The sequence below is a fragment of the Molossus molossus genome, unplaced genomic scaffold (genome assembly GCF_014108415.1).
Source record: "Molossus molossus isolate mMolMol1 unplaced genomic scaffold, mMolMol1.p scaffold_m16_p_12, whole genome shotgun sequence".
Classification (NCBI taxonomy): Eukaryota; Metazoa; Chordata; class Mammalia; order Chiroptera; family Molossidae; genus Molossus; species Molossus molossus.
The window spans coordinates 91,500,452-91,527,568 of NW_023425347.1; the positions used below are offsets into that span (position 1 = coordinate 91,500,452).

General features: G+C 52.7%; 1 protein-coding gene across 2 annotated transcripts in view; it reads right to left on the bottom strand.

Moving 5' to 3' along the window:
• VWA5B1 (von Willebrand factor A domain containing 5B1) overlaps positions 1 to 26,030 on the bottom strand; it is a 41,701-nt gene extending 15,671 nt beyond the window's left edge. Inside the window, exons 1-13 of one of the 2 annotated variants that reach the window (XM_036257264.1) lie at positions 25,892 to 26,030; positions 24,053 to 24,205; positions 22,532 to 22,802; positions 20,434 to 20,585; positions 19,306 to 19,437; positions 18,567 to 18,691; positions 14,794 to 14,970; positions 10,215 to 10,325; positions 8,295 to 8,497; positions 7,742 to 7,856; positions 6,224 to 6,409; positions 2,249 to 2,432; positions 1,363 to 1,553 (exon numbers count right to left, since the gene is read on the bottom strand). In XM_036257264.1, coding sequence (XP_036113157.1) covers positions 1,363 to 1,553; positions 2,249 to 2,432; positions 6,224 to 6,409; positions 7,742 to 7,856; positions 8,295 to 8,497; positions 10,215 to 10,325; positions 14,794 to 14,970; positions 18,567 to 18,691; positions 19,306 to 19,437; positions 20,434 to 20,585; positions 22,532 to 22,802; positions 24,053 to 24,205; positions 25,892 to 26,030 — 2,139 coding nt within the window. Of the gene's footprint in view, positions 1 to 1,362; positions 1,554 to 2,248; positions 2,433 to 6,223; positions 6,410 to 7,741; positions 7,857 to 8,294; positions 8,498 to 10,214; positions 10,326 to 14,793; positions 14,971 to 18,566; positions 18,692 to 19,305; positions 19,438 to 20,433; positions 20,586 to 22,531; positions 22,803 to 24,047; positions 24,206 to 25,891 lie in introns of those variants that run through there. The other variant, XM_036257265.1, reaches the window with a different exon arrangement.
• Positions 26,031 to 27,117: the final 1,087 nt, after the last annotated feature.

Genomic DNA, 27,117 nt, shown 5'->3' on the forward strand with positions numbered 1-27,117 from the left:
AGGTGCTGTGTGCAGAGAATAGGTGATGCCAGGGTGTTGGGGAGAATCAGACTAGGGAGGAAGCCAAGCAGGGGATGGGACGGAGACGAACAAAGATGGGCCAGAAGCAAGTAGGAGAGAAGAGAATCCAAGCTGCCCAGAGCTCTCACCAAGAAGAACACCTACTGTGTGCCAGGCGCTGCGCCTGGCACTTGGTCTCTTATCACCCGATGCCTGCAAGAGTCCTCCACTTGCAGCTGGCTCCCAATAAATATCTGTCGATGACTGTTAGCTCAGCCATCTGCACACGCTATTCTCCTCCCCATTTCACAGGGGAAGAAGTTGGGGCTTAGAGAGATTAAGTAACAGTTTGAGGAGCAGAGTCTGCCTGACTCCAAGGTCACTGTCTTCCCACTGCCTCCCTGGCTAAGGACAGAGGAGGACCTCAGGGACAAGGTGGCAGTGTCTCTGCTGCTGGGGAGCACAGGGGCTTCTGTGTCGTGGAGGAGGAGGGATGATGGAGACGGCGGGCGGGAGTGGGGAGTGAAACGCTGCTCCTATGGAACCACAGATTCCCCTGGCAAAGCTACATGAAGCCCATTCTTAAAAAAATAGGAAAAGGCGTGCAGATAATACCGGACACCGACTGGGTTTAGGACAGTGTTTCTCAAGCTGGTGATTTTGCCACCCTCCCCCGGGGACATTTGGCAATGTGTGCAGACATTTTCAGTTGTCATGACTGGGGGTGGTGGTGTTCTTGGCATTCATTTGATAGAGGCCAGAGATGCTGTCAAATTTCTACAGTACACGAGGTGGCCCCCCAACAGGAATTGTCGTGGTCATAGTGTTGAGGCTGAGAAACGGGTCCAGCTGGACAGTGGGCAATCGGTCCTGCTGTGGCTCTAACTCTGAGGTGACCTCTGCCCCGGGTGAATGTACAACCCTTGGGATTTGCAGAAAATGCAAGGGCTTTGCAAGGAGAGCGTCCTGAGTTTTAATCTCCTGATAAGTTATGTGACCCTGGATGAATCGCTTTACCTCTCTGGCCCTTAATTTCCACATCTGTGCAGAGTCAGGGTGGCCAGGCCCACACTCCCTTCTCTCCCAGGGGTGCTATAAAATCAATGAGGGCGTGGCTCTGCATGCCTCTCGCCAACCGGGAAGCGCTGTGTGCAGAGAATAGGTGATGCCACTGACCAGCGGGCATCGCGGTTAGGAAGGTGTCATTGGGGGTCAGGCAGATGAAAGTCCAGAAAAAGAAAGAAGAGGTGACTCACTTCTCAGTGTGTGTTGTGGGCTGGGTCCATGTTTCTAGTTGAAGCAGGAGACACAGCTCACCCCCGCCCACGGTCTTCCCCAACTCCAACCTGCCCTGCCCAGTACCTGCAAGTCAGCCTGCCTCCGCGGGGCGTCTGGGCTGGGCTGGTTGGTGAGGTCCTGCAGCTTCGCTTTCCGCAGCGGGTATCTCCTGCCAGCCATCGTGGGGTCGCTGGCCGTGGCGGCCCTTGGGGAGGGCTTGTGGTTGGTGATCTGGTTGGTGCTATAAGCCCGTCTTCGCTGGGAGAGGTCCGCACCTGGACACAGGTTGTGACAGAGGAGCCACCAGAATGGAGGCGGAGGATGGCGGGCAAAGAGAGAGGGGCTGGCAGACCCCTTCATGCTTGGAAAGTTCTTGAGTTTTCCCCTGCTCACCCACTGAAATAGGTTGGGGTGCATCACCTCCCAGGCCCTCGTCTACCACCCAGCTGCTCTCCTTCTACCCTCTGTTCAGGTTCCCAGCGCTCCGAGCATAGCAGCCGAGTAGCCCATCCTGCATGTATTTTCTGGGTGTCACCCCACCTTTGCTCAGGCAGTGCTGCCGAGAATCTTCTGTGGCCCCTGCCACCCGGCTTTCTACCAGAATTAAGGTCAGTTGTACCTCTCCCACTAGGCGGAGAGCTTCTGGAGAACAGGTGCCCGTTTCCACCTTTGTTTCCCACGCTGCTCAGCACTTAGCTTGGAAGGTGATCCGTACCCCCCCCCCCGGTGGAAACTAACACCACAAAGTGCCTTCCGGAGCAGACAGGTCTAGTGCTCTACCTCTTTTCAGTTCCTAGTTACTTACGTTCCCAGTTTCCTCATCTGTAAAACAGGTAGTGCCCACCTCTGCAGCTGCTAACTTTTCAATGAGATCGTTTGTGCAAAGTGCTTAGCACATAGTAAGTGCTCAGTAAAATGCAGCCAACACGGCTTCTGCAGAAGCGAGTGAGTCACAGAGAGCGGCACTTACCAGGATTGGTGGGGGAGTCTCCGCTGGATGACCGGGCGTCTTTGGCCTGCTTCAGGTTGAGGGGTGCCCCCAAGCTCTTGCCACACTCCGCACTGTCTGAGGCGGGCCCCTCATCCTGTGAGTGGTAGAAGACAGAGCTGCCGGACTCCTGAGAGTGCAGCATGTTGTAGCGTCTCCTCTTGTCCTGGAGGAGGGAGAGAGAGCGGGCTGGGAGTGAGGGCCATGCCAGGAAGGACCTCCCCGGACAGCCGGACAGCGTGTGAGTGTGGCCAGGCCCTCTGGGAAGAACTGGAATAATAACAAAGTGTTTTGCTTGCCTGGGGAATTTAGGCAGACTTCTGTTTAAGAGATGGTGAATGGAAATGACTGCATATCACTTATATTGTTTATATTTTTAATTATCTTCTTTATTAAAAAAATTTTAAATGCAATTCTAAATGCCACTCTGTCTCCAAATAGGTAACTACAATGAACAGAATGAACCATCTCTTCTTTTCATTCCATTCTCCATAATATAAACATACATATAAAACATGAAGGCAACCCTGGCCAGTTTGGCTCAGCGGTTAGAGCGTCAGCCTGCGGTCCAGAGAGACCTGGGTTCAGTTCCCGCTAAGGGGGCGTACCTTGGTTGCAGTTTGTCCCCGGCCCTGGTTGGTCGTGCGGGTGGCAGCCACTCGATGTGTCCCTTTCATGTCAATGTTTCTCTCTCTCTCTCTCTCTCTCTCTCTCTCTCTCTCTCTCTCTCCTCCCTCCCTCCCTCCCTCCCTCCCTCCCTCCCTCCCTCCCTCCCACTCTATCTGAACAAAAAATGGAAAAAAATGTCCTTGGGTGAGAAAACAAACAAACAAACAAACAAACAAACAAACAAACAAAAAACCCCATAAAGGCCCGGTGGCCAATTTGGCTCAGTGGCTAGAGTGTCAGCCTGCAGACCAAAGAGTCTTGGGTTTGATGCCGGTCAAGGGCATGTACCTCGGTTGAGGTTTGGTCCCCGGCCCTGGTCAGGGTCGTGTGGGAGGCAGCCAATCAAGCCAATCAATCTCTCTCTCATATCAATGTTTCTCTCTCTCCCTCCCCCTCTATCTGAAAATAAATGGAAAAATATCCTCAGGTAAAGATAAAAACAAACATAAAGGCTTTTGGGGGTAATATATACATACACATATATTTTTTGGGGGGGGTCATTTTTGTTTTACAAAAGCTGGACCATATTTCTTACATGTAGCAGGCACTTGAAACATTTTGTACATCCTGCACGTCAACCGTTCTTTTAAACACTTGACTGTACGAGATTCTACCACCGCTTTTTATCAAGCACTCACTTTGTGGCTACATTTACACTTACATTTAATGTTTTATCAGTCAAAAAGTCAACATGTCACCCATTGCTAGATAAAAGTTGATGACAGAGGATACAAAACACACAAAGAGAAAATGCTGTTAACCTTCATCCCTTCAGCAGAAAGTCAGGCCTGGTCACACAACCCAAGTATAAATCCCCTGGCGCAGGAAAGAGGACAAAGGAGAAAAGGAAACAAGGAGCAGAAAACCTCTTTAAAAAGTTAGTTCAATGAGCCCTGGCCGGTTTGGCTCAGCAGTTAGAGCGTCGGCCTGCGGTCCAGAGAGACCAGGTTCGGTTCCCGCTAAGGGCATGTACCTCGGTTGCAGTTTGTCCCCGGCCCTGGTTGGGTCGTGTGGGTGGCAGCCACTCGATGTGTCCCTTTCACGTCGATGTTTCTCTCTCTCTCTCTCCCTTCCACACTCTATCTAAACAAAAGATGAGGGAATGTCCTCGGGTGAGGATAATAAAAAAAAAAAAGTTAGTTCAATGAAAACAAACCCCCAGCGGGGGGCATGCAGGAGGCGGCCAATTGATGTTCTCTCTCATTGATGTTTCTATCTCTCTCTCCCTCTCCCTTCCTCTCTCTCTAAAATCAATAAAGAGAAAGAAAAGTTATATATAACAACAACAACAAAAACAAAACAAATATGTGAACCTGACCAGGTTCTGTAAACCAAAAGGTTGTGGGTTCGATTCCAGGACAGGGCACATACAAAGATCAACCAACAAATGCATAAATAAATGAAACAACAAATCTCTCTCTCTCTCTCTCTCTCTCTCTCTCTCTCTCTCTCTCCCCCCCCTTCCTCTCTTTAAAAGAAAGAATAAAAGAAAAAGGAAGGAAGAAAGAAAGAGAGGTATACGAAATGCTGGAATTTACAAAAGAAAATTAGAAACCTAACTGACCAGTTCAGGTGTACAAATTGCTGTCCCCCCTCTGAATAATTAAGTTTGATGAGAAATTCATATTCTTGCTGTGAAATCATCTGTAACCATGTCTTTCACAATATTTTCCTGCTTCATGTAACATCAAACAACATTTTGAGAGAGAGGGGTGGCATCAGGACATGGCCATGTATTTTTGCCATCATAAAAATTGCTACAATAAATCCTTGGCTGTAACTCCATAATATCACTTTTATTTCTGTGTGTTAGATCTTTAGGAGGGATTTCTGGGTTCAAAACTGATGTCTTTCTAGTTTCAGTCATTATTTTTAGATTGCTTTCTAGGAGGGCAGTCCTGTTTACATCGACAAGGTACGAGGGTGCCATTTATCCAGCAGCCTTGCTAGTAGCAGGAGAAACGGTCCCTTCTAGTGGTTTGTTGATCACCAGTTGCCTCCCAAACTTCTAAGAAGGGCTTAGATTGTGCCAAGACGTGGCCAGCATTTTGTTTAGTATATTCTCCCTGCAGTTGAACCTAACATTCTGCACATAACATAACATCTGCTCTCCATAACACGTGAACCACCACTGACCGTGGTTCCTAAGAGTTTCCCCAGCATTCTAAAATCTGGAAAGTCCACATAAGAGTCTAACTTCTCTTGGAAGACTAGAGACACATTCAGCACAGACTCCACATTCCTGCGTAGCAGCAGTTGGTTGGAGCTGAGTAAGGGCTGCCCAGTTTCGACAGGGCGTGAGCGATCCAGTTCGCCATATCCCTCACTACTCCCCAGTGCCTCTCTGTGAGCTCAGTGACAACTGCTGTCCCTCTTGGCATTTGCCCCTTCCATTTTTACAGCAAGTCGACTTTACTCATTTTACATCTGCCCCAACCCTCTAGGCATTGAGTTTGTGACTCCTACTTAAAAACAAAACAAGTTGAGCCCAGCCTGTGTGGCTCAGTGGTTGAGCATCGACCCATGGACGAGGAGGTCGCCGGTTCGATTCCCGGTCAGGGCATGTGCCCGGGGTTGCAGGCTCCATCCCCAGTGGGGGGCATGCAGGAGGCAGCCGATCGATGTATATCTCTCATCGATGTTTCTATCTCTCTCCCTCTCTCTCTAAAAAAAAATCAATAAAACATATTAAAACAAAACAAGTTGATGCATCCTTTGAGGGGAAGTGCAGAGATTCACTGAAAAGGGAGGATGAGTGAAGAAATAGCTTCTCAGAAAATCTCACACCTCTTAGCATAAACGCCACCCCTTTGAGAAGCTCCCTGCTTTATCCCACTTCTGCCACCACGTAGAAGAAATTATCTGTGCAAATAACTAAAACACAGACTCTTTAAGGAGCCATGACCTGACCAGAGTGTCTGGGGAAAGAAACCCGAGTGTAGTTGTTCTGAACTGAATTGTTCCCCAACATCACTTTGGGGAGATCACGTGAAATGAAGGTTCCCGGGCCTTGTCCTCAGAGATTTTAATTCAGGGACTAGGTTGGAGCCAGCGCTCTGCATCTGAACCCCGCTCCCCTCCTTCTGCTGCTGCGGGGATCCGGAGGGCCACGTACGGAGATGGCTGTGTTCACCCACGCACTTCACCGGGACCGAATGTCCACGGCCTGGCAACTACGCCTCACAGCTGTAAACCCAGATCCAATTCGAGCAGGCTTGCTAGCTGGGGTGGCTCGGTGGGCATGTTTCTGGACCCCTCACTGACCCCTGGCGTTTCTAAGATACTTACAGATCTGGAACTGGAGGTGTATAAGGAGGCGTCACACACGATGCCATACCCCACCAGCCGTTCTCCGGGGAAGAGGGTGCTGGTGCTGACAGGAGAGACCAGCACTTCAGTGGTCTCTGGGAAGACCCACTCCACGGTCACATCGCTCAGGACGGGGGCCATGGCCTTCTTCAGGGATCTGACCATCTGTGTGCAGAATCAAAACACAGGTTGGGGGGGTGTGAGCAGGGGTATGTCCGGATGGAAGCATGAAGACCGGGTGGGTATGACCATGTGGGGTTGTGAGCAGGGAAGAAGTGACAAGAGTCCTCGGGGTGGCTTGCCCACCAGTGAACATGCCACTTCTTAGGCTCCTCGAATGTCAGCATTGGAGCAGATTTTTGCCATCATCTTCTCTAAGCTCAGCATTCAATAACTGAGAAAACCCAAGACTCAGAGGAGGGTCGTGACGAGTCCGGGGCACACAGAAAGTCTGTGTCAAAAACATGGACTGGATGGTGATCTTGAATAAGTCAGTTTGCTTTCCTGGGCCTCATTTTGCCCATTTGTTAACTTGAGTTAGTAATCCACAACTCTCAGCGGAGTTGGGAGGATTATCGGAGATCCTGGATTTGAAGTATCTGCCACTTGATATGGGTTTGATGAATGACAGCTATAGTTTGGCATCGTGTAGGCGGATTTCCTGAAATGTTCCGCAAGGCTGGAGAAAAATGATTTGGGGATTGTTGGCGTCAAAGAGGAGCTCTCTCGAATATCCCTGCGAGAGAGACTGTCAGGTGACGGTCTCCAGGTTCAGTGCCCCAACTTTGAAGCCCAGACCACACCTGTCCCTGGAAGCCCCCAGGCAACACCTGAGCATGGCAGGGATCCTAGTGCCTGGTGTTCCAGCCCCACACAGATCCCTGACGGCCACCGTCGCTCCCTGGGCGGGCTGAGACCTTGGCAGACCTGCATCGCAGTCCGAGGCCCGCCCCACCCGAAGCTGCTTCCTTCCTGTCCTTTCTCAGGGGTTGCGTGTGCATCATGGACCGAGAGCTTCCCTTTCTGTTTCCTCCTCGTCTCTCTTTCCCAGACATTATCCTCCCACAGATGCTTGCACTCGAACTCCAGCTGTCTCTGGGTCCTGGGCTGACACGGGTTTTCTAGGGGTGGGTTATTGTGCCCCGTGTGCAGGAAATGGAGAAAAGACTAAAATCTCCTTGATTTCTGGACCCTTTAGATCTCTCTGAGCCACCTTTGTCCCATCAGGAACGTGGCCAGAAGTGACCCCAAATGCACCAAGGCGGTGACTCCCCCAGGAGCCCATCCCGCCCAGCCAATGGATGGCTCGTGACCCAGTGCCTGGAGACCAGGGACCTGGTGTCCCGAATGAGCTTCCTGAGTTGCCGGCTTTGTGGCGTCCGCCTCGGATTCTCACTGGGGAGCCGTGTGGCCGGTGAAATCCTAGCTCCGCCACAGAGCTGTGCATGCCCAGCCCCGGAGGTGCCGGCAGCAGGGGGACCGGGCCCTTCCACCTACCTTAGGTTGCAGCCGCTCCCCCTCCACCAGGAACTCAGCGCTGCCCTTGGACACATTTGCCAGCCCCTTCACCAGCCTGTGGCAGACGTTGGGTCCGATTCCAAAGCTATAGCACCTGGGGGAAGGGGCGGAGAGGCTGCTGCTTCCCATCCTCTCTGCCCCTCTGTGCCCCCATGGGGAAGGGACAGTGCGTGGCCCCGCAGAGCTGTCTCACGAGCGGCCCTCAGGCAGAGGGCGGGGAAGAGGGCCACCGTGGGCATTCACTCGCGCACACGGCCGCAACTTCCACGCAGCCGCAACTTCCACGCAGCCGCAACTTCCACGCAGCCGCGGGAGGGGCCTTTCCTACGTGGGCTGCTCCCTGGAGCAGAGGTGGGGACAGCTCATCCCTCCGGAACTTTCGAGGGGGAAAGGCGAACTCTGAAGTCAGCCACACCGCTCTGGAGGCGAAGCACTATGGGGTTCTTTCCTCTCCTGGCATTTTCCCTGGGGCCCTGGAACCCCCGCCCAGGGCAGCCCAGGGCGGCCCAGGGCCAGGCCTGCAGGTGCCCACCTGGTGGAGAAGGCGTGGCTCCGCAGCAGCTCCAGCACCTTCCCGGTGTTGCTGACCGCACTGTCGGTGATCACGAAGAGAAGCCGCGGGTGGCCTCGGTGCACTGGCTGCCGGATGACCCACTTGAGCGGGGAGAGGACATTGGTGCCACCCATGTCAGCCCGCATCCTCTGAATGTTATCACAGGCCATGGCCAAGGTCTCCTGCAGGAAAGGCCCCCAAGCAGGGGAGATAGCTCCCAGGGTCCCCACTGGCCGGAGACTCCGAGCCCCCTGAGGGATGCGTCTTTGGTTTCCCTGGATCAGCAATTTTCAGCTTCTTTCATCCCATGGCACATAAACTAATTACTAAAATTCGGTGGCATACCAAAAATACATATTTTTTTGAAGCTCTAACAACAACAACAAAAATAGGTATAATTTTGATTCATTCACAGTGGACGGCTATTGTTTTATTGGTTGTTGTCATTTTTTTGTTTGACATTCTAAGGGCAAAGAGGTCAGTGCCCCTGACCAAATAGTCAGGCATTGCATGTTCTAAAAATTCGTGCAGCTCACGGGTTGAAAATCACTGCCGTGGATAATAGTTCAACCTCGCTAGAGCTGAGTCCTGTTCCCAATTTCATCTCTGCCCCACGCACAGGAAGAATAGGTGACCACTTATTTGACATGGTTCTGCCCAATTACACCTCCACCACTGCCTGGCACACTACCATTCCCGGCATTAACTTATCATTGTCCTTTCTGCCCAAGGATCATTGGCATCGGATGGATGTCCCTGCAGCAAGGACAGATTCTCACTGGACATCAGGTGTCCTTCTGCTTCTGACTCGGGGAGATGTTCTTCCAACATCCATGCTTGGAGCGATGGCCCATGTCAAAAGTCGAAGTGTATATGTACTTTTGAACCAGCAAAACTAGAAATGTATCCCAAGGGCACCATGAAGGATATATGTGAAGTCTTTGATACAAAGACAGTAGGTAGCAAAAAAATGGAAACCACTTCAGCGCCCAACTGTCGGGGTTTAGGTAAACAAGTCACAGCCTGTCCGTGTAGTGAAATACTAGGCAGCCGTTAGACTTGTGCTGCAGATTTATACTCAGTAGCATGAAAATATGCCATGATAGGTTGTTGTGTTAGAAAAGTTGTTTCCCGAAGACCTAACCCTATCGTTATTGAAAGTGTGTGTAAATGCACAGAACAAAGTCTGAAGGGATTTATTCTAAGCTCTTAACATTGTTTCTCCGTTTGTTTCTTTGACTGAGGGGATCACGAGAGATTTAAAACTTTTTCTTTTGGATTATTCAGCGTTAAAAATTGTGGGATAATCAACATATATTATTTTTGTATTTTAAAAACCAATAAGCTATTTTAAATTGAAAAGTGACCCCTAAGTCCATCTCCCCTCCCTCCCTCCCTCCCTCCCTCCCTCCCCCCCTCCCTAGTCCTAGACCTGGGTAAGATGCTGCCATTTTGAACATGCTGCTGGGCCACAGTTCTATTGTTTAAAACTGTAGCTCGAGCCTCGTGAGTCCCATTCTTAGCTCACTTACCACCCACTCACTCCGCTACCGCTTCCTGTTCACTTCTTCAGTTCAACCTTGCCTGCATCCATTGTCCTCGCAAGGCAGAGGCTTCAGTGAGTGGCAGGCCTGGCTAGGTATCCCGTTTCCCCTCCCTGCACCCCTTCTCTCTGCACACCCATACTTTGCCCAACATGTTCTTTATTTGCAAGAGGAGGATGTCGGAGGCCGAGGTGTCAGAAAACTGCCTGTACAGTTAGCTTCTATTTAGTGCTTTGTCCTGGATGTCACCCTGGTCCGCAGTGGGGGGCAGCTTCTGAGCAGGCCTCCTCTTTCTTTTTCCTTCCTTTCCTCTGCCCCTCACCACCCCTCCTGGGCCAGCCCTGCCCTTCCTTACCTCGTTGTAGGTCTGGCTGGAAGGAAAGAGGGTCTTAAATGTGGATCCGAACCCAATGACATTGAAGAGGCAGGCTGGCATGAGGCTCTTGAGAGCCACCAGCATGGCATCCTGGTGAGCAAGAAAGAGGTTTTCAGGACTGGGAAGGGGGTTATGACTTCTGCCACCACACACCGGTGTTATTGTCCCAGCACAGACTCTGTCTCCAGGAGGACCTGTTACCCCCGTCTGCACCCGGCATCGCCCTTTCTCCCCAGATCGAGGGATCTGCTGATGCCGAGCTGAGGCTGGACTGAAGCCATCTCATAAAATCCCTCATCCGTACAGCAAGCCTGGCTTTCAAAGGCATTCTATTATGACTCGCCAGTTCATCGCGCCTCCTGCTGACCCTGAGAGGCAGGGAGAGCATGGCGCGCCCTCTCCCTTCTGCCAAGACAAAACCAATGTCGAAGGGAGGCGTGTGGCCTGGTCCATGCCGCTCTGGTGATGGGACAGGCTTCTGGCTCTCATCCAGGGTCTTTGTAGCAGAATTCACCCCAATTATCATGAACTAGGGACGAATCACTTTGGGACAGTCTCTTTAGGTCACGTTTGTTGAATTATCAGGATGTACTTTACCCACACTACCTCGTAAAATCTTCATAATAACCCTTGAAGCCGACACAATACTATCCCCATTTCATACAGGAGAACACTGAGGCACAGAGAGGCGAACGGCTTGTTGGTGAGCATTCAGAGAGTAAACGGTGGAGCCAGGCCTTGGGCACGAGTCACTTTGCCTCCAAAGTCTGTGAACATTATAGTCTTAACCTATTTAGCTATGTGACACCAGGAGAGCTTGATAAAGGGATATTGGAAACAACAGTGACAAAGAAGAAAGGTGGAGGAGATGACAAGAGGGAAATGATGATACAAGGCAATGATACATATCAAGCAATTACTGTATGTCAAACACTGCTAAACACTTTATATTAACTATCTCATTTAATCTCTACAAGAGTGGTTAAGAAGATTCACTTTGATGTTAAACATATTTGGGTTTCCATCTTACATTTGCCATTGCTAACTTGACCTTGGGTTAATTATGTCAGTCTTCTGAGCCTCAGCCTGGCACATAGTAAGCAGTCAGCAAATGGTTATTTTTGTCTACCCAAAATAACATATTAATACATATTAATATTAATACCTCTATTTTACAGATAAAGAAACTGAGGCTCAGAGGGTTAAGAAATGTGTTGGATCACAAAATCTAAGAACAGGACAGAGGCTTTCAAAACAGCTCTGAGCCCTGGCCTATGTGGCTCAGTTGGTTGAGCACCAAAGGGTTGTTGGGTCCATTTCCAGTCAGGGCACTTGCCTGGGTTGTGGGCTCATTCCCTGGTAGGGGGCATGCAGGAGGCAGTTGATCAATGTTTTGTTCACATGGATGTTTCTCTTTCTCTCCTTTCTCCTTCTTCTCTCTAAAAATCCATTTAAAGTTAAAAATTCTTTTTAAAAAGGCGAAGCTTTAAAAAAACAACACATAGCTCCGAGCTCTTTGTTCACATTGGCTCTGCCTTGGCACAGAGCTCAGGACTGGGGGGCGGGGGGCGGGCTCTCCCTCATGCCCGTGTAGTTTATTGATGGCAGTCCAAGGATCTCGGCGTGGCTTCAGGGAAACAAACTGTTCCGCTGCAGACTCTAGAAGCAAACAGCTGTAAGTGGATTCTGGCATCTTCCGCACATAAGGACCTGCAGCCCTCTCCCACCCCCTCTGTCAACACTAACATCAAGCATTAACGTTAATGTCCTCTTTGTCTCTCTTTGTTGCCTGTGTCAATACATTTTGCTTCTCTGTGAAAGAAGTCCGTATCTGCTTATTTTTTCATTAGCTTCTAATGTAGATCCTTGCTTGTGGGAGACGCCGCTGATCCATACAGATCGTCTCTGCTCGCACCTATTAGAATTTTCAAAGCCATGTTTTTGGCAGAAAGTGGCAGCTGAAGAATGGGGCCAGCTGCAGGAAATTAAATTGGTTGAACTTTCCCCTTCGGCGTGGCTGTTTGGATTTGTATTCTCTCCTACCTCCCTAAGCCCAGTTTTCCCTAAAACTTCAACCTAATGGGCCACGATTAATGATGCAAGCAACCCCCCAATGGCCTCATTGTCAGTGGGGAAAGCAGTGTGTGGCCTGAGCAATTTCTGTGCCTTTTTATAAAAAGGGGGACTTGCAGCAGAATGGACTGCGCCAATGCAAAGCCATTTGTGAGCGGGTGACCTTGAGGTCAGTGAGCTGAACTCTAAAAGTGAGCAAGGAAGATTCCAAGGGGAAAGAGACTGAGAGGGGCCTGGAGGAAGTTGTCAGAGAATTCTGGAATGTCAAGGTTGGAAAGGTCTTTGGCTCAGGAAATGGATTTCCACTCGTGAACCGATTCCACAGAACTGATAGTAATGGCCTGGAACACCAAGATGAGCAGTCTGAGTCCAGATTCAGTGTGAAAATAAAGTCATAGTTAATTATTGATGTCTATCTGGGCTAGGGAGAGGGGAACAGAGGGACGTCTGACAGACATATGTTTGTCTTTCCTGTATTAATCCTACCTTCTCATTTTACATAAAGTATAAATATGAGAGTCATTTACCCAAAGCCACATAGCAAGTAGGTGACAGAATTGATCCTGGAACCCAGGTATTTCTCTTCACTATGCCATGCAGCAGAAATGACATAATCAGAAAAGAGAACTTTTCATAGAGGATGAGTATGTATAATTCCTAATCAGCAGTGTAAGGAAATGAGCACTGCACCAGGCTGTGGAAGGCTAGGCTCCCTCACTCACACTGACGTTGGGAAAAACAGCTTCTTGGTGACTCGTTTGGTTTTTTTTACCTGAAAACAGGCAGAGAAATGGATCAAATGCCCTCTAAGGGATGTTTAAGGATCTTGTGATACTTAGAATAACTGTGGAGAGATCTCACAGATTGGTACACCTTTGGAACAAATACACATGGGCCCTGGACTGTGCTTCAGCACTCCAGCACTGTGGACAGCTCCCCACTCCAACATTTGTTTTTGATGGTGGGCAGGGATGGGGAGAAGGTACAAACCAGTCCTACATCCCAGAATCAATAGGCCTCAAACAGAAACTTGGGTCCCATTTATAATTACTCTCTCATGTTTCAAGACAAAACCCAGTCATGGCAAGACTGAAGAGTTAGCTGTTATCACAAATCCCACCTAGCCTCCCCCCCCCCCCTTGCTTATCCAACAGGATAACAAAGTTTGCTCCAGGCACAAACTGGGGAAGGAGTGACATTTCAGGTGGCAACAGAACCCTCTCCCATCCTGCTCCCTCATCCCTGTTCTCCTGAGCCCAGTTCAATGAACCTCAACGGAGGGCTTTTTATGCCTAAACACAGAGCGAGGCCCCACGGGGAAAGAGAAATGAAGAAAGATCTGGTTCTTTCCCTCAATGAGTTCCTAACTCCAGAGGAGGAGACAGACATCTGCACAACTAAAAATACAAGGGAACATTAGATAATGCCAAAATTGTGGCGGCTAATCTCCTGAGGCAGAGGAAATACTCCCGGATGTTTGGGGGAGGTTTATTACTGTCTTTGCCTTCATCAGAACTCTTCACAGCAGGGGGCCATGCTCCAGGCACGACTGGCTAGCGGGTCTGTGCCCCTCGTGACTGTCAGTTCCTTGAGGGCCAGAACTGAGTCTACATCCTGCTGTCCTTCCAGATGGCCAAGCACAGAATTTTGCACATATTAGGCATTTAAAAAAACAAGACAAAGAACAAATCTTTTCTACTGGATTCTACACATTCCTTGATGGCAGGGGCCACGTCCAGTGAATCTCTGCTGTCAGATCATAGGGACAGTCAGACAGACATGGGTTTAATCTTAGACCACACTAGCCGTGTGACCTTGGTTAGGTTGCTGAAACTCTCAGGATGAGACTATCCCTTTGGAAAATGGTGGCAACAGGACTAACCTCATAGGATTATTGTCTGGATTCAACATCCAGCTGTACCCCTCTCCACTCAGTACCTAAAGGGGTGTTTTAGCCTGAGCAAGCATTCAACAAGAGTTGTAGAATGTTGAGGAAAGATGTTGATACCTTCATCCTTTGCAAATGGACCATAGTTCTGCCTCTGCTCCCACCACTTCAGGTTTTACTTTGGGAGCACATTGAGTTTAGGTGTCTCTGTTCAAACTGTTTTTTTTTTTTTTTTATCCTCACCCGAGGACATTTTTCCATTTTTTGCACAGATAGAGTGGGAGGGAGAGAGAGGAGGAGAGAGAGAGAGAGAGAAACATCGACGTGAAAGAGGCACATCGAGTGGCCGCCACCCGCACAACCAACCAGGTACATGCCCTTAGCGGGAACCGAACCCGGGTCTCTCCAGACCGCAGGCCGATGCTCTAACCGCTGAGCCAAACCGGCCAGGGCTGTTCAAACTGGTTTTTAAAAGTTGTTGTTTTTCGTGGTCATGGAGAGTGGTTCAGGTGTGGGAGGGGGCTTCTTGGACCCGAGAGTGCTGATGAAGGTGGTGTGGGGCACGGGACCCTGGGGGAGGGGACCTCTGACTGGTACCTTGACCCGGTGGATGTTGGTCCCACTCATGCTGCTGCTCCTGTCGACGAGGAAGATAAACTCGCCGTGGGTCTTCCTCAGGTGCGGCTGGACTGACTGGAGGTCGGGGCAGAAGTTGAGCATGACGACAGAATGGTGGGGAAGGTCCTTGTGGAGGCGCTTCCGGATGATTTCTGTCTGGGGGAGAAGAAAGACTCTCACTTGGGTTTCCCAGGGTGCAGCGCACACGGTCTCCCATTACTCTCCAAGCCTTGTCAAGATCCCACCCTGCTCTGCATGAGAGGCTTCCGGGTCGACTACACCTGGCTCCCCCCTTTGCTAGACTTTCACAGGCTGCAACAGCAAACATGGACTTAGGAGGCAGAAGACCTGGGTTCGAATCCCGGTCCTGTCACCGTCCAGCTGTGTGATCTTGAACAAGTCCCTCCTCCAGGCCTGTTTCTTCATTAGTAAAAACGAGGCAAACAATGTTCCTGTCTCAGGGCGGTTACGAGGATAAACTGGGCTGGCACACGAAGGGGAAGCCCTGGCACATGTGCAGGCCTTCGGGTGAACAGCGGTTTCTTTCTCTTTCACACTCAGTGTATGAGCTACTCTCAGGCTTATCTTGGCTGTGACCTTGGCTTCCCCGGTTGACTGACTCTCTCCCCCTGATAAGTTTCTACTCATTCTTTAAATTTTACCTTTTGGGAAAACCTGCCCCCATCTTCCATGTGGACTCAGTTACTTAGTTTCCTCGTCTATGAAATAAGGACAGGACCATATGTCTTCCAAGTTGCACAGAATCAATGCTATGCTTGTGAAGCCCGCTGCCCGGCAGTCATTGTCCCTAAGCATCACTGCTGCTGGTTGTCATGGGGCCCAGGCACACTCACACTGCAACTTTATGCTCAGATCTCTGCCTCCCCTCTCGCTTGTGTGTTACTTGAAGGTAGGTCATGCCCGAGTTTCTTCTGCATCTCGAGGCCTTAACACAGAGCCTGGTGCAGAGGCGGGCCCGGTAGACACAGGAAGAACAGCGCCGTTGCTCTTTGCCTTTTCATGTGTTCTCTTGGCTGACATGATGCTGAGCCCCCTCCTTGACTCTCCCACTCACTCCATATCAATCTCATTTCCTTTCTCTCTCTCCATCCTGACGTGCCCTCTTCCTGTCTCTTTATCTGACTGTCTCTGGGTGAACATGTCTCTTTGTGTCTCTCTTTCAGTTTCTGTCTGTTTGAATCCCTTCCCCAACTCAGTAGATGACATTATCACCCACCATGGTGTTCAGACCAGAGATGGAGGAGTTGTCGATGCTTCCTGTCTTTCTCTCACCCCACACACCCACACCTCCAGCAAAGGATCGCCCCTCCTGCAGCTTCAACACGTCCTACGCGTGTCCTCTTTCCTGTCTCCACAGCCACACCCGAGTTCAGGACACTCTCTCTCTTGCCTGGGCCCATGCAACAGCCTCTTCCTCGCCTCTTTCCTCCACTTTTGCTTCCCGGTCCATTCTCCAGAGAGCAGGCCGCGCGGTCGGTCTTGGCATTCTCTCGCGTAAGCAATGACTTCCCCTCGTACCTTGCACCACGGCTCGTGAAGCCGCCTGGCCTAACCCCTGCCTGCCTGTCCACCTCATCTTTGCCCGCTCTGCTCTCTACATCTCTCCCACACTGTTTCCCAAACACGTCACCACTGTTCTGCTTCCAGTTCTTCACCGTCCACAGGTCTCGTTCTCGGGGAAGCTTTTCCTAGACACCTGGCTAAGCAGCGGCCAGTGCTCGTCACTCATCACTGCATCATCCCCAGCCCTCTCCCAACGGACGCTGCTCGTTTGTTTACTTCCTGTCTGTCTCCCTGTGCGCGAACATAAGCTCCACGAGGACAAGGGTGTGTCATTTGCAGTGTGGCCTCCTCAGTGCCTGGAACAGAGCCCGACATCTACTGGGCACGTAGTGTTCGTTGAATGAACAAGCGAGAGAAGGAATCTGTGTGAGTCTGTCTGCCACCGACCTGTGTGTGCATGTGGTTTTTTGTTCTTGTTTTTCAGTCTCTGTCTCTATTTGTCTCTGCTTCTCACTGCATCGTCATGTCTTCTACATGGTGTCTTTCTCTGTGTCATTTGCTCCCTCTTTGCTAAATGACAGCTTGTTCCACCCACTCTTTCTGATCGATGTTCGCCCTCCGGATGCCCGCCTCCCTCCCTGGAGAAGGGTCACACTTTCCCTCCGCATAGAGCCCCTTTGCCCAGAGCCACTGCCCCGCCTGGCTCTTTTGATGACAGAGCCCAGGGCAGTAACAGCCACATCTGCCGGGGAGAAGAGCATCTCCTGAGGTGGCCTCTCAGGGAGGAGGCCCCGGCTCAGGATTCTCAATGGCCCCTCAAGCTGCCATCATCTCATTACAATAAACTCATCACTTCTTCGCAGCTTCAGGCTGATCGCTGTCATCCCTGGAGCTCGTGAGAATACAAGGTATTTGCACAACCAACCTAAGGTGGCAAATTAATTCTCATTTGCTTCAGTGGTCCCAGAGCTAATTGATTTATGGCGTGGTAGGCAGGAGACCCAGCCTCAGCCTGGGACGCCCATTGCTTCCCCCACCCGACACTGTCCACGGGCTGCAGCGCTCAGAGCTCAGTAGCACCACCGGCGTTGCCTCCCCCACTCTGAGAACCCGGCTCAGCCTCTTCTCCCAAGGGACTCAGCGGGGAAGGGAGAGCAGGCATTTCCAGTGGGTCTGTGACGTGGTGATGATGGGCACTGAGCCATCTACTCCTTCCCTTGGACAGCCTCCTGACCCCCACCAAACAGGTGCTTCCAGTGGGGGGCGAGCAGGAAGCTGTCTACACGGCCCTGCACACTCCTCAGCCGCTACCAACTTCTGCCAGTCTGGCCACCAGGAAAGGGGCGGCTCCTAACCCCTCACTGCCTGCCCATCGGGTCTAAATGCTCAGTTGCCAACTCCCAAGAGAAGGGTCATCTTTCCCCAGGTCGCCAGTGGTTTTGGGGTGCACAACCTCAGTTTTCTCATCCAAAAAGGGGAGACAATTAAAAGAAGTGGGTCGTCCTTAAACCCGTCCTGGCATTCAGGAGCCAGCTTGGCAGCAGGGCCGTGAGCAGGACAGAGGCTGCCGGGCTGCCGGGCTGGCCCAGTTTTGTTGTTGTTGTTAATCCTCACTGGAGGGTATTTTTCCATTGGTTTTTAGACAGAGTGGAAGAGGGAGGGAGACACATCTATTGGTTGCCTCCCGCATGACCCTGACCAGGGCCGGGGATCGAACCTGTAACCCAAGTACATGCCCTTGACCGGGAATTGAACCCACGACCCTTTGGTCCACGGGCTGATGCTCTAACCACTGAGCCAAACTGGCCAGAGCAGGTCTGGTACAATCTGTAGTTGTCGGCTCCGTCTCCTATCGTTTCTTCCCATCCAGCCCCTCTGCTGAAGGTCTCTTACCCTTTTGCTTCTGGAGAAGAGGGTGGTGGAGGGGAGGGTAGTGGAGGGGAGGATGGTGGAGGGGAGGGTGGTGGAGGGAAGGGTGGCGGAGGGAAGGTCTGTGTCTGGCTTCCCTGCTCCGCCCTCACAGTTTACGTGAGCCCATTTGCCTCTGCCCGCCGTGTCCCAGAGAACCCAGGGAAACAGGGACAAGGATCTGCCACCCGCTTACTGTGTGAGCTCCGGCAAGTCACCCAACCCCCACCCGGGCTCCGTCTCCTCACTGGTCCAGTGAAGACTGAGTCCCCAGTGCCAACCTGGTTCTGCCGCCCCGCCTGTCCTTGAGACACCCTCACCTTCCGCCCCACACTGCCGTCCTTCTTCATCCCTTTGATGAAGTCTGCTTTCCCCTTCAGGTGCTGCTCAAACTCGCCTGCGGTCATGTCCCCTTTCTCCATCAGGACATGTGGCATGTGGGGCTCTGCAGGGACGAGAGCAACTTTTGGCACCGGTGCGAGTGTGAGGGTCAGTCAGGGGCCTTGGCTTGGGGCGGGGTCCTCAGTGGGGAGGACCCCGCGTGGGAAGAGGGTGCGCAGCCCGGCTCCCGAAGAGGGCTGGGGCCACGGGAAGACGCCTTAGCTACAAGGCAGACGTGCAGTGGCCGCGGCTGACCCACCGCCCCTCTCTGGGCCTCAGTTTTTCCATCTGTAAACTGGGAGTGGGACCAGGTGCTTTGATCTTTTCAGGTCCTGACATTTTGTGAATTCTTAAAGAGACAGAAGAGTTGTTCCCTGAGGGTTCAGAACTGCCAGGGCCTCACTGAGCTTGGGTTTCAAAGATCCTCTGCTCAGCTGGCCTGGGGACAAAAATGCCCCAGTGGGTGGATAAGATCCTGGAGCCTCTGGAGCGAGAACCGGGGCAGGAGACACTCAACTCCACCAGCTTGAGCCAAATTTCCTAGGAGGCTGGTCTCTCCTCTGCCACGCACCCCTACCCTTTCCCTGGCCGACCACTGGGGGGCCCGTCTGTGCCCCACAGGGCCAGCACCTCCCCGCCCCCGCAGGCATCCCAGGGGCCCCTCCTGGTGCACAGTACCGCTGGGGTGGATGAGGATCTCCACGGGCCGGTCGAAGGTGTGCCTGTTGGCCAAGGTGATAATTATGCTCTTGGCGGAGGGTGCGGACGGGGCAGCATCGGCTCGAATCTCGTGGGTGGGACTCTCTACCCCTGAGTGGCACAGAAAGGCAGGATAGGCTCAGGAGCCCTGAGGGAGATACGGGCTTGGTGGGGGACACTGAGATGACACTTCAACCCCATCAGTGCTCCTGACCTGCTGTGCAACCATGGACAGGTGTCCTCAGTTTCCCCATCTGCAAAATGGGGCTCCATGGTGGGGGAGTCAAAGGAATCGCTTCCCCATCGAGGCTCATAAAGATAGAAATGCTCAAATCTGCACTGGTGGGCACTTCATAAATGCCTCTTAGGCTGGAATGTCATGCTGCTCCGACCAAACGCTCTTGACTGAAACCACATCCTTTTCAAACCTCGAGTGGGTTCGAGAGGAGAACTATCAGGACCATGGCTCCCATCTCTGGCTGCATGTTAGAATGACCTGGAATCTTTTACATGTCCAGTACCCAAGACATGCCCCGGACCAAGGGCACCGGCAGCTCCAGGGTGGGAGCAGGTGGCAGGATTCTGCTGCGTAGGGTGAGAAGCAGGGAGCAGCTTTGTGCTGCCACCTCCAGGAGAGGACCAAGAACAAGGAAGCCATGGAGGCGGAGGAGGGGCAGCTCCGAGACCTGTGCCACCTCCAGGAGAGGACCAAGAACGAGGAAGCCATGGAGGCGGAGGAGGGGCAGCTCCGAGACCTGTGCCACCTCCAGGAGAGGACCAAGAACAAGGAAGCCATGGAGGCGGAGGAGGGGCAGCTCCGAGACCTGTGCCACCTCCAGGAGAGGACCAAGAACAAGGAAGCCATGGAGGCGGAGGAGGGGGCAGCTCCGAGACCTGTCCCTGGGAGGGGTTCATCTTTGGGCCACAAGTTGGAGAGCAGGAAACAAGGACCCACAGAGCTCAGTGTGCTTCAGGATCTGCTCCACACGGGCCGGTCACCTTCCCTGCCTCCCCTTCCTCTCCATTCCTGGCAGCTCCGGCGAAGCCCTCTCCACTCAGGGCCTCGAGTCTTTCTGGCGCCTGTTGGGTCTGGGCAGCGCCGCTCACCTGCGAGCAGGCAGGGCCCTCGGATCTCCAGCTGGAAGCTGAACTCGTACTCCATGGGGTTGGACACGGCAGTGTCCAGGAGAGTGGCCAGGCACAGCTTGTTCCAGGAGCGCAGGGTCTCAGCGTCGGGGCCGAAGCAGTGCCTGTCTCTGCTGGGAGGGGGAGGGGGGAGAGGAGCAGGGGGAAGGGGGAGGAGGGCGAGGAGGGGGAGGGGAGCGGCAGCCAGGACCAAGGTGGAAGTGGGTGCGGAGTGAGAGGACGGTGAGTCTCAGACAGTCCTGCACCCCTGAAACCCAGCCCATTCAGCCATTCAACCTGACCCCAGGGGGAGCCTGGGCTCAGACATATGCACCGCCGCCTCACAGGGCTGGGCTGGGGTCAGCTCCACACTCCACAGCACTTGCACGGTGAACCCCCAGGGAAAAGCAACAGGCCCTCGTCTCCCCATTTCCCACATGGGAAAACGAGGCTCAGCAAGAGCAGGCAAGTAGCCAAAGTTCCTGCAGCCAGGACTGGGCAAGCGTGCCCCGTCGCTGGGTCTGTCTGGCTCCTGTCTGACTAGCTCATACCGCTTCTCGAATCCCTGCTCTGTCTCAGGGAGCTGGGGGCCTTTGCACAAGCCTTGGTTTTCCCATCCATTAAATGGGGATAATAATGACGCAGTTGCTTTTGGAGAGAGCTGGGCAAAGTGCCTGTCCCCTGCTGAGCACTCCAGTTTCTGGCTCTCTTCCTGTGTCCCTCCTGGTCCCTCCCTCCCCTCCCCAAAGGCACACCCTCTGAGGTCTTTGATGTATGTCCTTAATATGCACATATCCACGGTGGCACGTGGTTGTGAATGCATTTTAAGTGGAAGAGATTACATTCTATTATGAATTTCATTCACTTCCTTTTATTTTCACTCAACATGGTGTTTCTAAGCTCTGTCCAAGTCTGCATAGCAAAGTCTTTGCTGCTACATGGTCCCTGTCATACATATCGGGGGCACCTGCTTTATTGTGCAGGTATTTTATATTGTACTTATTTGTTCTCCTCCCGTGTCCACGGGTACCACCACCACGAAGATCCTCGTCCGTGTCCCCTTTTCGAACTTATGACAGGATTCCTCTGGGACCCCTGGGTCAGAGGGCACGACTGAGCACGGCAAGGCTGCTGTGCATGGTGGCTGTCCCCAGTTCCTCTTTCACCAGCACTGAACACACCTCCTTCTCTCCTCACCCTTGGGCATTTGCTGCAGGCCTCTCCCATGAGCACCCCTAAAACTACCTGCTGGGATGGCAGGAATGAGCTTCCTGGGGCCTCTCAGGGGCACCGGGGCCCCCCAGGCCTCTTGTTCCTTCATCTGCCAAAGTTGTGCATGTCCCCAGCTCCACCAGGTCCTGCCCCTCAAATGCAGAGGCAACATGCAAGCTGGTGTCCCCTGGGCTGAGACGGGCTGTGTCTCCAGCTTCTCTGTTGTGGCCTCCAGGTCCTACATGGTCTGACTCTGCACCAGCCCTCTGACCTCTCTCCTTCACTCGCTTGCCTGCTGTAGCTATCCTGGCCTGCTGCCTCAGGGCCTTTGCTCCTGCTGTTCTCACCTACAGGAATGCTCCTTTCTGTGCCTACATCCGCCTCATCACTGAGCTCTCAGCTGAAATATCACTCTTCAGGGAGGCCTGGACTGGCCCCAGGACCCCAGGTTAGGCCCCTCTTTTATACTCTTAGTCCAATGAATGTTTCCTTCATTGTACTTTTCACATAACTAATTGGATAGTGGCCTCTCCCATTGAGTTCTAAAAAGGCAGGGACCATGATGATTTGGATCCTTAACACTCAACTCTGTCTTAAGTGCATTAAAGAATAAAGCCTGGAAATTCTAATTCCGGGCTGTTCCAATTCCAGAACTTCTGGCCCGTGCCATTCCAAGGCATTTCAGGGAGATGTTAAGTGCTCTCAAAGTGAGCCAGGGAGGAGCAATTGTCTGGGGGGTGGCCTCTAGCTCTGAGCCTCACCTCCCACTCTGTCTCCGCTGCCCTGCATACCCTGAACACCCACATACTCCTTGCTGCCCACCCGAGACGCTGGCCCTTGTCCCCTTGTCCAGGCAGGGGCTCCTTACCCTTCGGCCTGCTGGTTGGAGGGGCCGGTGCTCTCGGTACAGAACTGGGGGATGGTTGGGGCGCAGACAGCAGGCAGCAGGACCCGCACGGCCCCGCTGGGCAGCGTCGGGAGCTCCGAGGAGGTGCTGATGAAGACCTTGACATTCTCCATCGGGGCGATGGTCCCCAGGTTGACCACGAACAGGATTCGCTCCAGATCCTCATCCAAAACCACCGTTTCCAGTGTGCAGGAAGGAGGGATGGCGGGAACCCCCCTTCGCAGAATGTTTCCTAAGTGCCAGGCCTGGAGTCAGCAGCGGTCATGTGTTATATCTAGTCCCCTCTAAGCTTGCTCTGCAGTGGGTCTGAGTAGCCCATTTCGCTGATGGGAAAACAGGCTCAGCACAGGGTTGTGACTTGGCCAAGTTCCTCAGCAAATAACTAACATGTTGAACCAGGACCTGGATCTGCATGAGTCTGACGCCAGGCCTGTGGACTTGTATCCTGCTGGGACTGGGCAACTTAGACCCACAGAACCCCAGCAGAGGGTCACATCTCCATCCGTAAATTCCACATCCCCACAAGAATCGCAATCAAGCACCCCTCCCCCCAGGACCTATGCTTTTGCTCTTGCTCTGTCCTTTTATCTGAAAGGCCCATCCCCCACCCCTCCTTAGCTAGTCTTACCCATCCATCTATAGCACTTCCCTGGCCCCCAGTCTGTGCCCTCTTTTCTTCCTCTGACATTGTCTAGACCTCTTTTGGTCACTTTCCACCTGCTCTTTTGGTTATTTCTGGCTATTCTTCCAGGCCGTGAGTGGTCATAACAGCTTGAGGGCAACTTTGCGTCTTATACGTGGTGAGTGCCCATCAAAATATTCTTGAATGTCTTAGTAATCAGATGAACAAACATCACTTCAATCATAGATCCAATGGTGAGAATCTCTTACATAAATAATATTTGGTCTGGATTCAAGTCCTGCTTCTGCCACGAACATGCTGTGTGACCTTGGGCCAGTCACTCACCCTCTCTGAGCCTCAGAATCCTCAAAAACAGGCATGAGTAACCACAATTTGAGTAGTTAGTCTGTACCAGGCACTGTGATGAGTGCTTAGTATACATGTTCTCTGTTGAGCTTTGGGTGTGTATAATTATTAGCTTTATTTTATGGATAATTTTAATTTCTTATCTAAGCTCACACCACTTGCAAGCACCAGAATAAAGAGTCAGACCCAGGTGTGACTCATTCTATAACCTCTGAACTTAAACGACATCTATTCTGTTCTGTACAGATCAGATACCTTTGAAATCCTTCTGTTGCATCTTCTGATCCTCACTGTGCTTTCAAGATGAGACCAGGCGAGATTCCCTCTATTTGACAGACAGTAAGGTGAGGTTCAGAGATGCTGATCACTGGCCCAAAGGCACACAGGGTGCCTGACTCCTAGTTCAGTGCTCTCTCTACTCTATCCCATTGCTGGCTTTTCAGTCTGCCTGAGACTCTGCCCCAGCTCTGCCCCAGCCCTTCTGGCCTCCTTACCTGTGACAGTTGTGGCTCGAATGTGGGTGGCATTGAAGTGGCCACTCTCCATCTTGGCTTTGTCCTTGATCTGTACCGTTATGACCCGGTCAGCGATGACTGCCTCAAAGCCGATCACCGCGGTGTACTCGTCTAGTGGGTACACGAAGAGGCCTGCCGGAGCAGAGCCTGGCATCATGGGGTGCCCCAGCCCCACTCTGCACTCCCCACACTGGGAAGGAGCCCAAGCCTAGGCCTGCCAGATATTGGATGGTACTCACTGCCACTCAGAAGATGCCAGAGGACTCGGGCTGGGACCTCGGGGCTCTGCGGCCAGGCGGGGTCGGGGGCAGCAGGCAGGCTGTGAGCCGCGGGGCCACTGGACAAGGCACAGCGGCTCCGTGCCAGCCCGTCCTCTGCAGGCCCGAGAGGCCAGGACCTCTGACTCCTCAAGGGAGAGTAGACACCGCACTTTATGTGATCTGTTGTGTGAACATGCTCTCCATGGCTCCCAGGAGCTGGGCGTTGGGGGAAATAGGGTTTGAATCTGGGCCCTGTCACCTCTCTGAGCCTGGTGACCTTGGATAAGACATTTAGCTTCTCTAAGTCTCCCAGCCCCATCTGTAAAAGGAGGACAACAGAGCTCAACTCATAGGGTCATCATGAAAATTATAAAAATAGCCACCATTTATTAAGCTGTGTGCCCACATTTTTATACCTAGTGCTTCTCAGACTTTCAGAGCACACAAATCATCGGCGGGGGGATGGATAGGGGGGTGTCTTGTTAAAATGCAGATTCTGATTCAGTAGTTCTGGGGCAGGGCCTAGATCTGCATTTCTTTTTTTTTTTTTTTATCCTCACCCTAGGAGGTTTTTTTCCATTTTTTATTCAGATAGAGTGGGAGGGAGAGAGAGAGAAACATAACGTGAAAGGGACACATCGAGTGGCTGCCACCCGCATGACCAACCAGGGCCGGGGACAAACTGCAACCGAGGTACGTGCCCTTAGCGGGAACCGAACCTGGGCCTCTCTAGACCACAGGCTGATGCTCTAACTGCTGAGCCAAACCGGCCAGGGCTCTGGGATTTCTTAAACAGAGGAACAGGGTCATTCACTCTGCCCAGGAGATTTTGGAGGAAGGTTTTCCCACAGGTTCTTTTTGGGAACCGAAATGGCTTCAGAATCCATTTCGGTGTGGAGGGTAGTGCCCATGACAGGAAGCTTGGGGTTTCGAAGGCCCTGATCAACTGTGAAAGAGAGAGAATACCAGCCCCAACCAGCCATTACATGGCACCTTCCAGGCCAGCATCCCCGTGACTCCTGTCCTCCAGTGGAAAGGCTGCCCCTACTGCCCCACCCACCGATTCCTGGTCTGTTCTCCTATTCTGTCCGCAGACTGTTTTCATTCCGCACTGTTCTTCCTCGAGATTTACCTCATTGCTCCTCCTGCAAACCCTGGCGTCCAGACAGGCAGAGGAACATCCTGATTTTGAGGAGGATAGTGGCTTCCCCAAAGTCACAGGGGAAAGTCACACCTGGGGCCGGAAATTCCTGGCTTCCACTGAGTCTTGAGGCCTCTCCCTCTGCGCGGCCCCCAGGAGAAAGTGGAGGCCTGAGGGTTTGACACAGCTGGGCATGCCTTGTGGACGCTACATAGTGCCTGGGCAGTTGGCAGGGCTGAGCCCAAACCTGGGCTCCAATCCTGACCCTACTTGCTACCCGGTTGGAGGCCTGCTGGGCAGAAATGGTGTGCCCATTTTACAGGTGAGGAAACTGAGACACAGAGAGGTTACTGGACTTGCCCAATGTCAATCGGCTACCTGTTGGGGTGGGGATTCAATATGGAGGAGGGCCCCTACCCTGGAAAGGCTGGGCTTCCAGGTTGCCATAGGTGAGGGACGCAGTCAGACCCAGGGCGTAACCACTGACGAAGGAGGTGACATCAGAAGCGGTGAGGGGCAGGGCTGCCCCTGTCATTTGGTTCAGCAGACCAGGCATCCCGCCGGCTCCTCGGCCTTCAGGGTCTGCAAGAGACAGGGAGGGCAGGAAATGGGGAGAGGCCCCCACACCCCCAACCCAGTGTGCTCACTTCAGACCCCATAGACAGAGTGTCATTCTCTTCCTCTTCCCCCAGGGCTTCGCAGCCCGTGACCCACAGTAACACTGAACTGCAAGAGGGGAAGGGGTCATTCCATTTCGCAGGAGAGAAACTGAGGCCTGAAGTCATGAGACCCGCCTGGATCCACTCAGCGGGTTGGTGCAGTCAGGGCTGGAGGGGAGCAGACTCCCGCCCGGCCTGGATCCTCCCCACAGACAAGGCCTCCTGGGCTGACCCGCCCTCCGCCACCCGCAGCCTCCGAGCCGTACATGTCGCCTTGGCAAAAGGAGGGCGTTGGGAGAGCGCAGGCCCCTCCCTCTCTGATTTCAGTGAATCTACCTACTAGACTTGGGGTACTAGGAGGAGGAGGAGCACCCTCAAAAGATACCAAAGTGAAGGGAGCCATGATACCACCAGGTGGCCAGGCTAAAAGGCTGGGAGTCATTCCTGGCACCTCTTTTTCCACACCCTCCCCCAACCTACCCCTAAGGTTTGGGGTTTATCTCTGGAAGAGCCCTGGCACGCATCCAGGATGCTGGTCTTTCCTTTTCGGCCATCAGCATCCTCGTCCAAGCCGCCACCATCTCCACCTGCACGGCAGCTCCTAATCGGCCTCTGCTCTACCCCGCCCGCCTCCCCCACCGGAACAGTCCAGTCCAGTCCTTACGCACACATTGCAAAGTCTCCCCACCCCCCCACCCTCTTTCACCCACCGGTGGTTCCCTGCTGCTCCGAGGATAGAGACCCAAGTCCCTCAGGTGGCCTGGGCGCTGTGTGTCTGGGCCTGCTGTCCCCTCCAGCTCACCAGGCACCACAGTCCCAGTCACATTTTGTGGGTCTCCCCGCTTCCATTCCCTCCCTCAACGTGTCCCCTCTTCCTTTGTATGTCTTTCGTTACCTGGAAGGCTCAGCCCAGGCTCCCTTTGAACTGGTAACCTCCTACTCATCCCTCACTGTCTCAGGGTCCCCGGCAGGGAAGCCAGACCA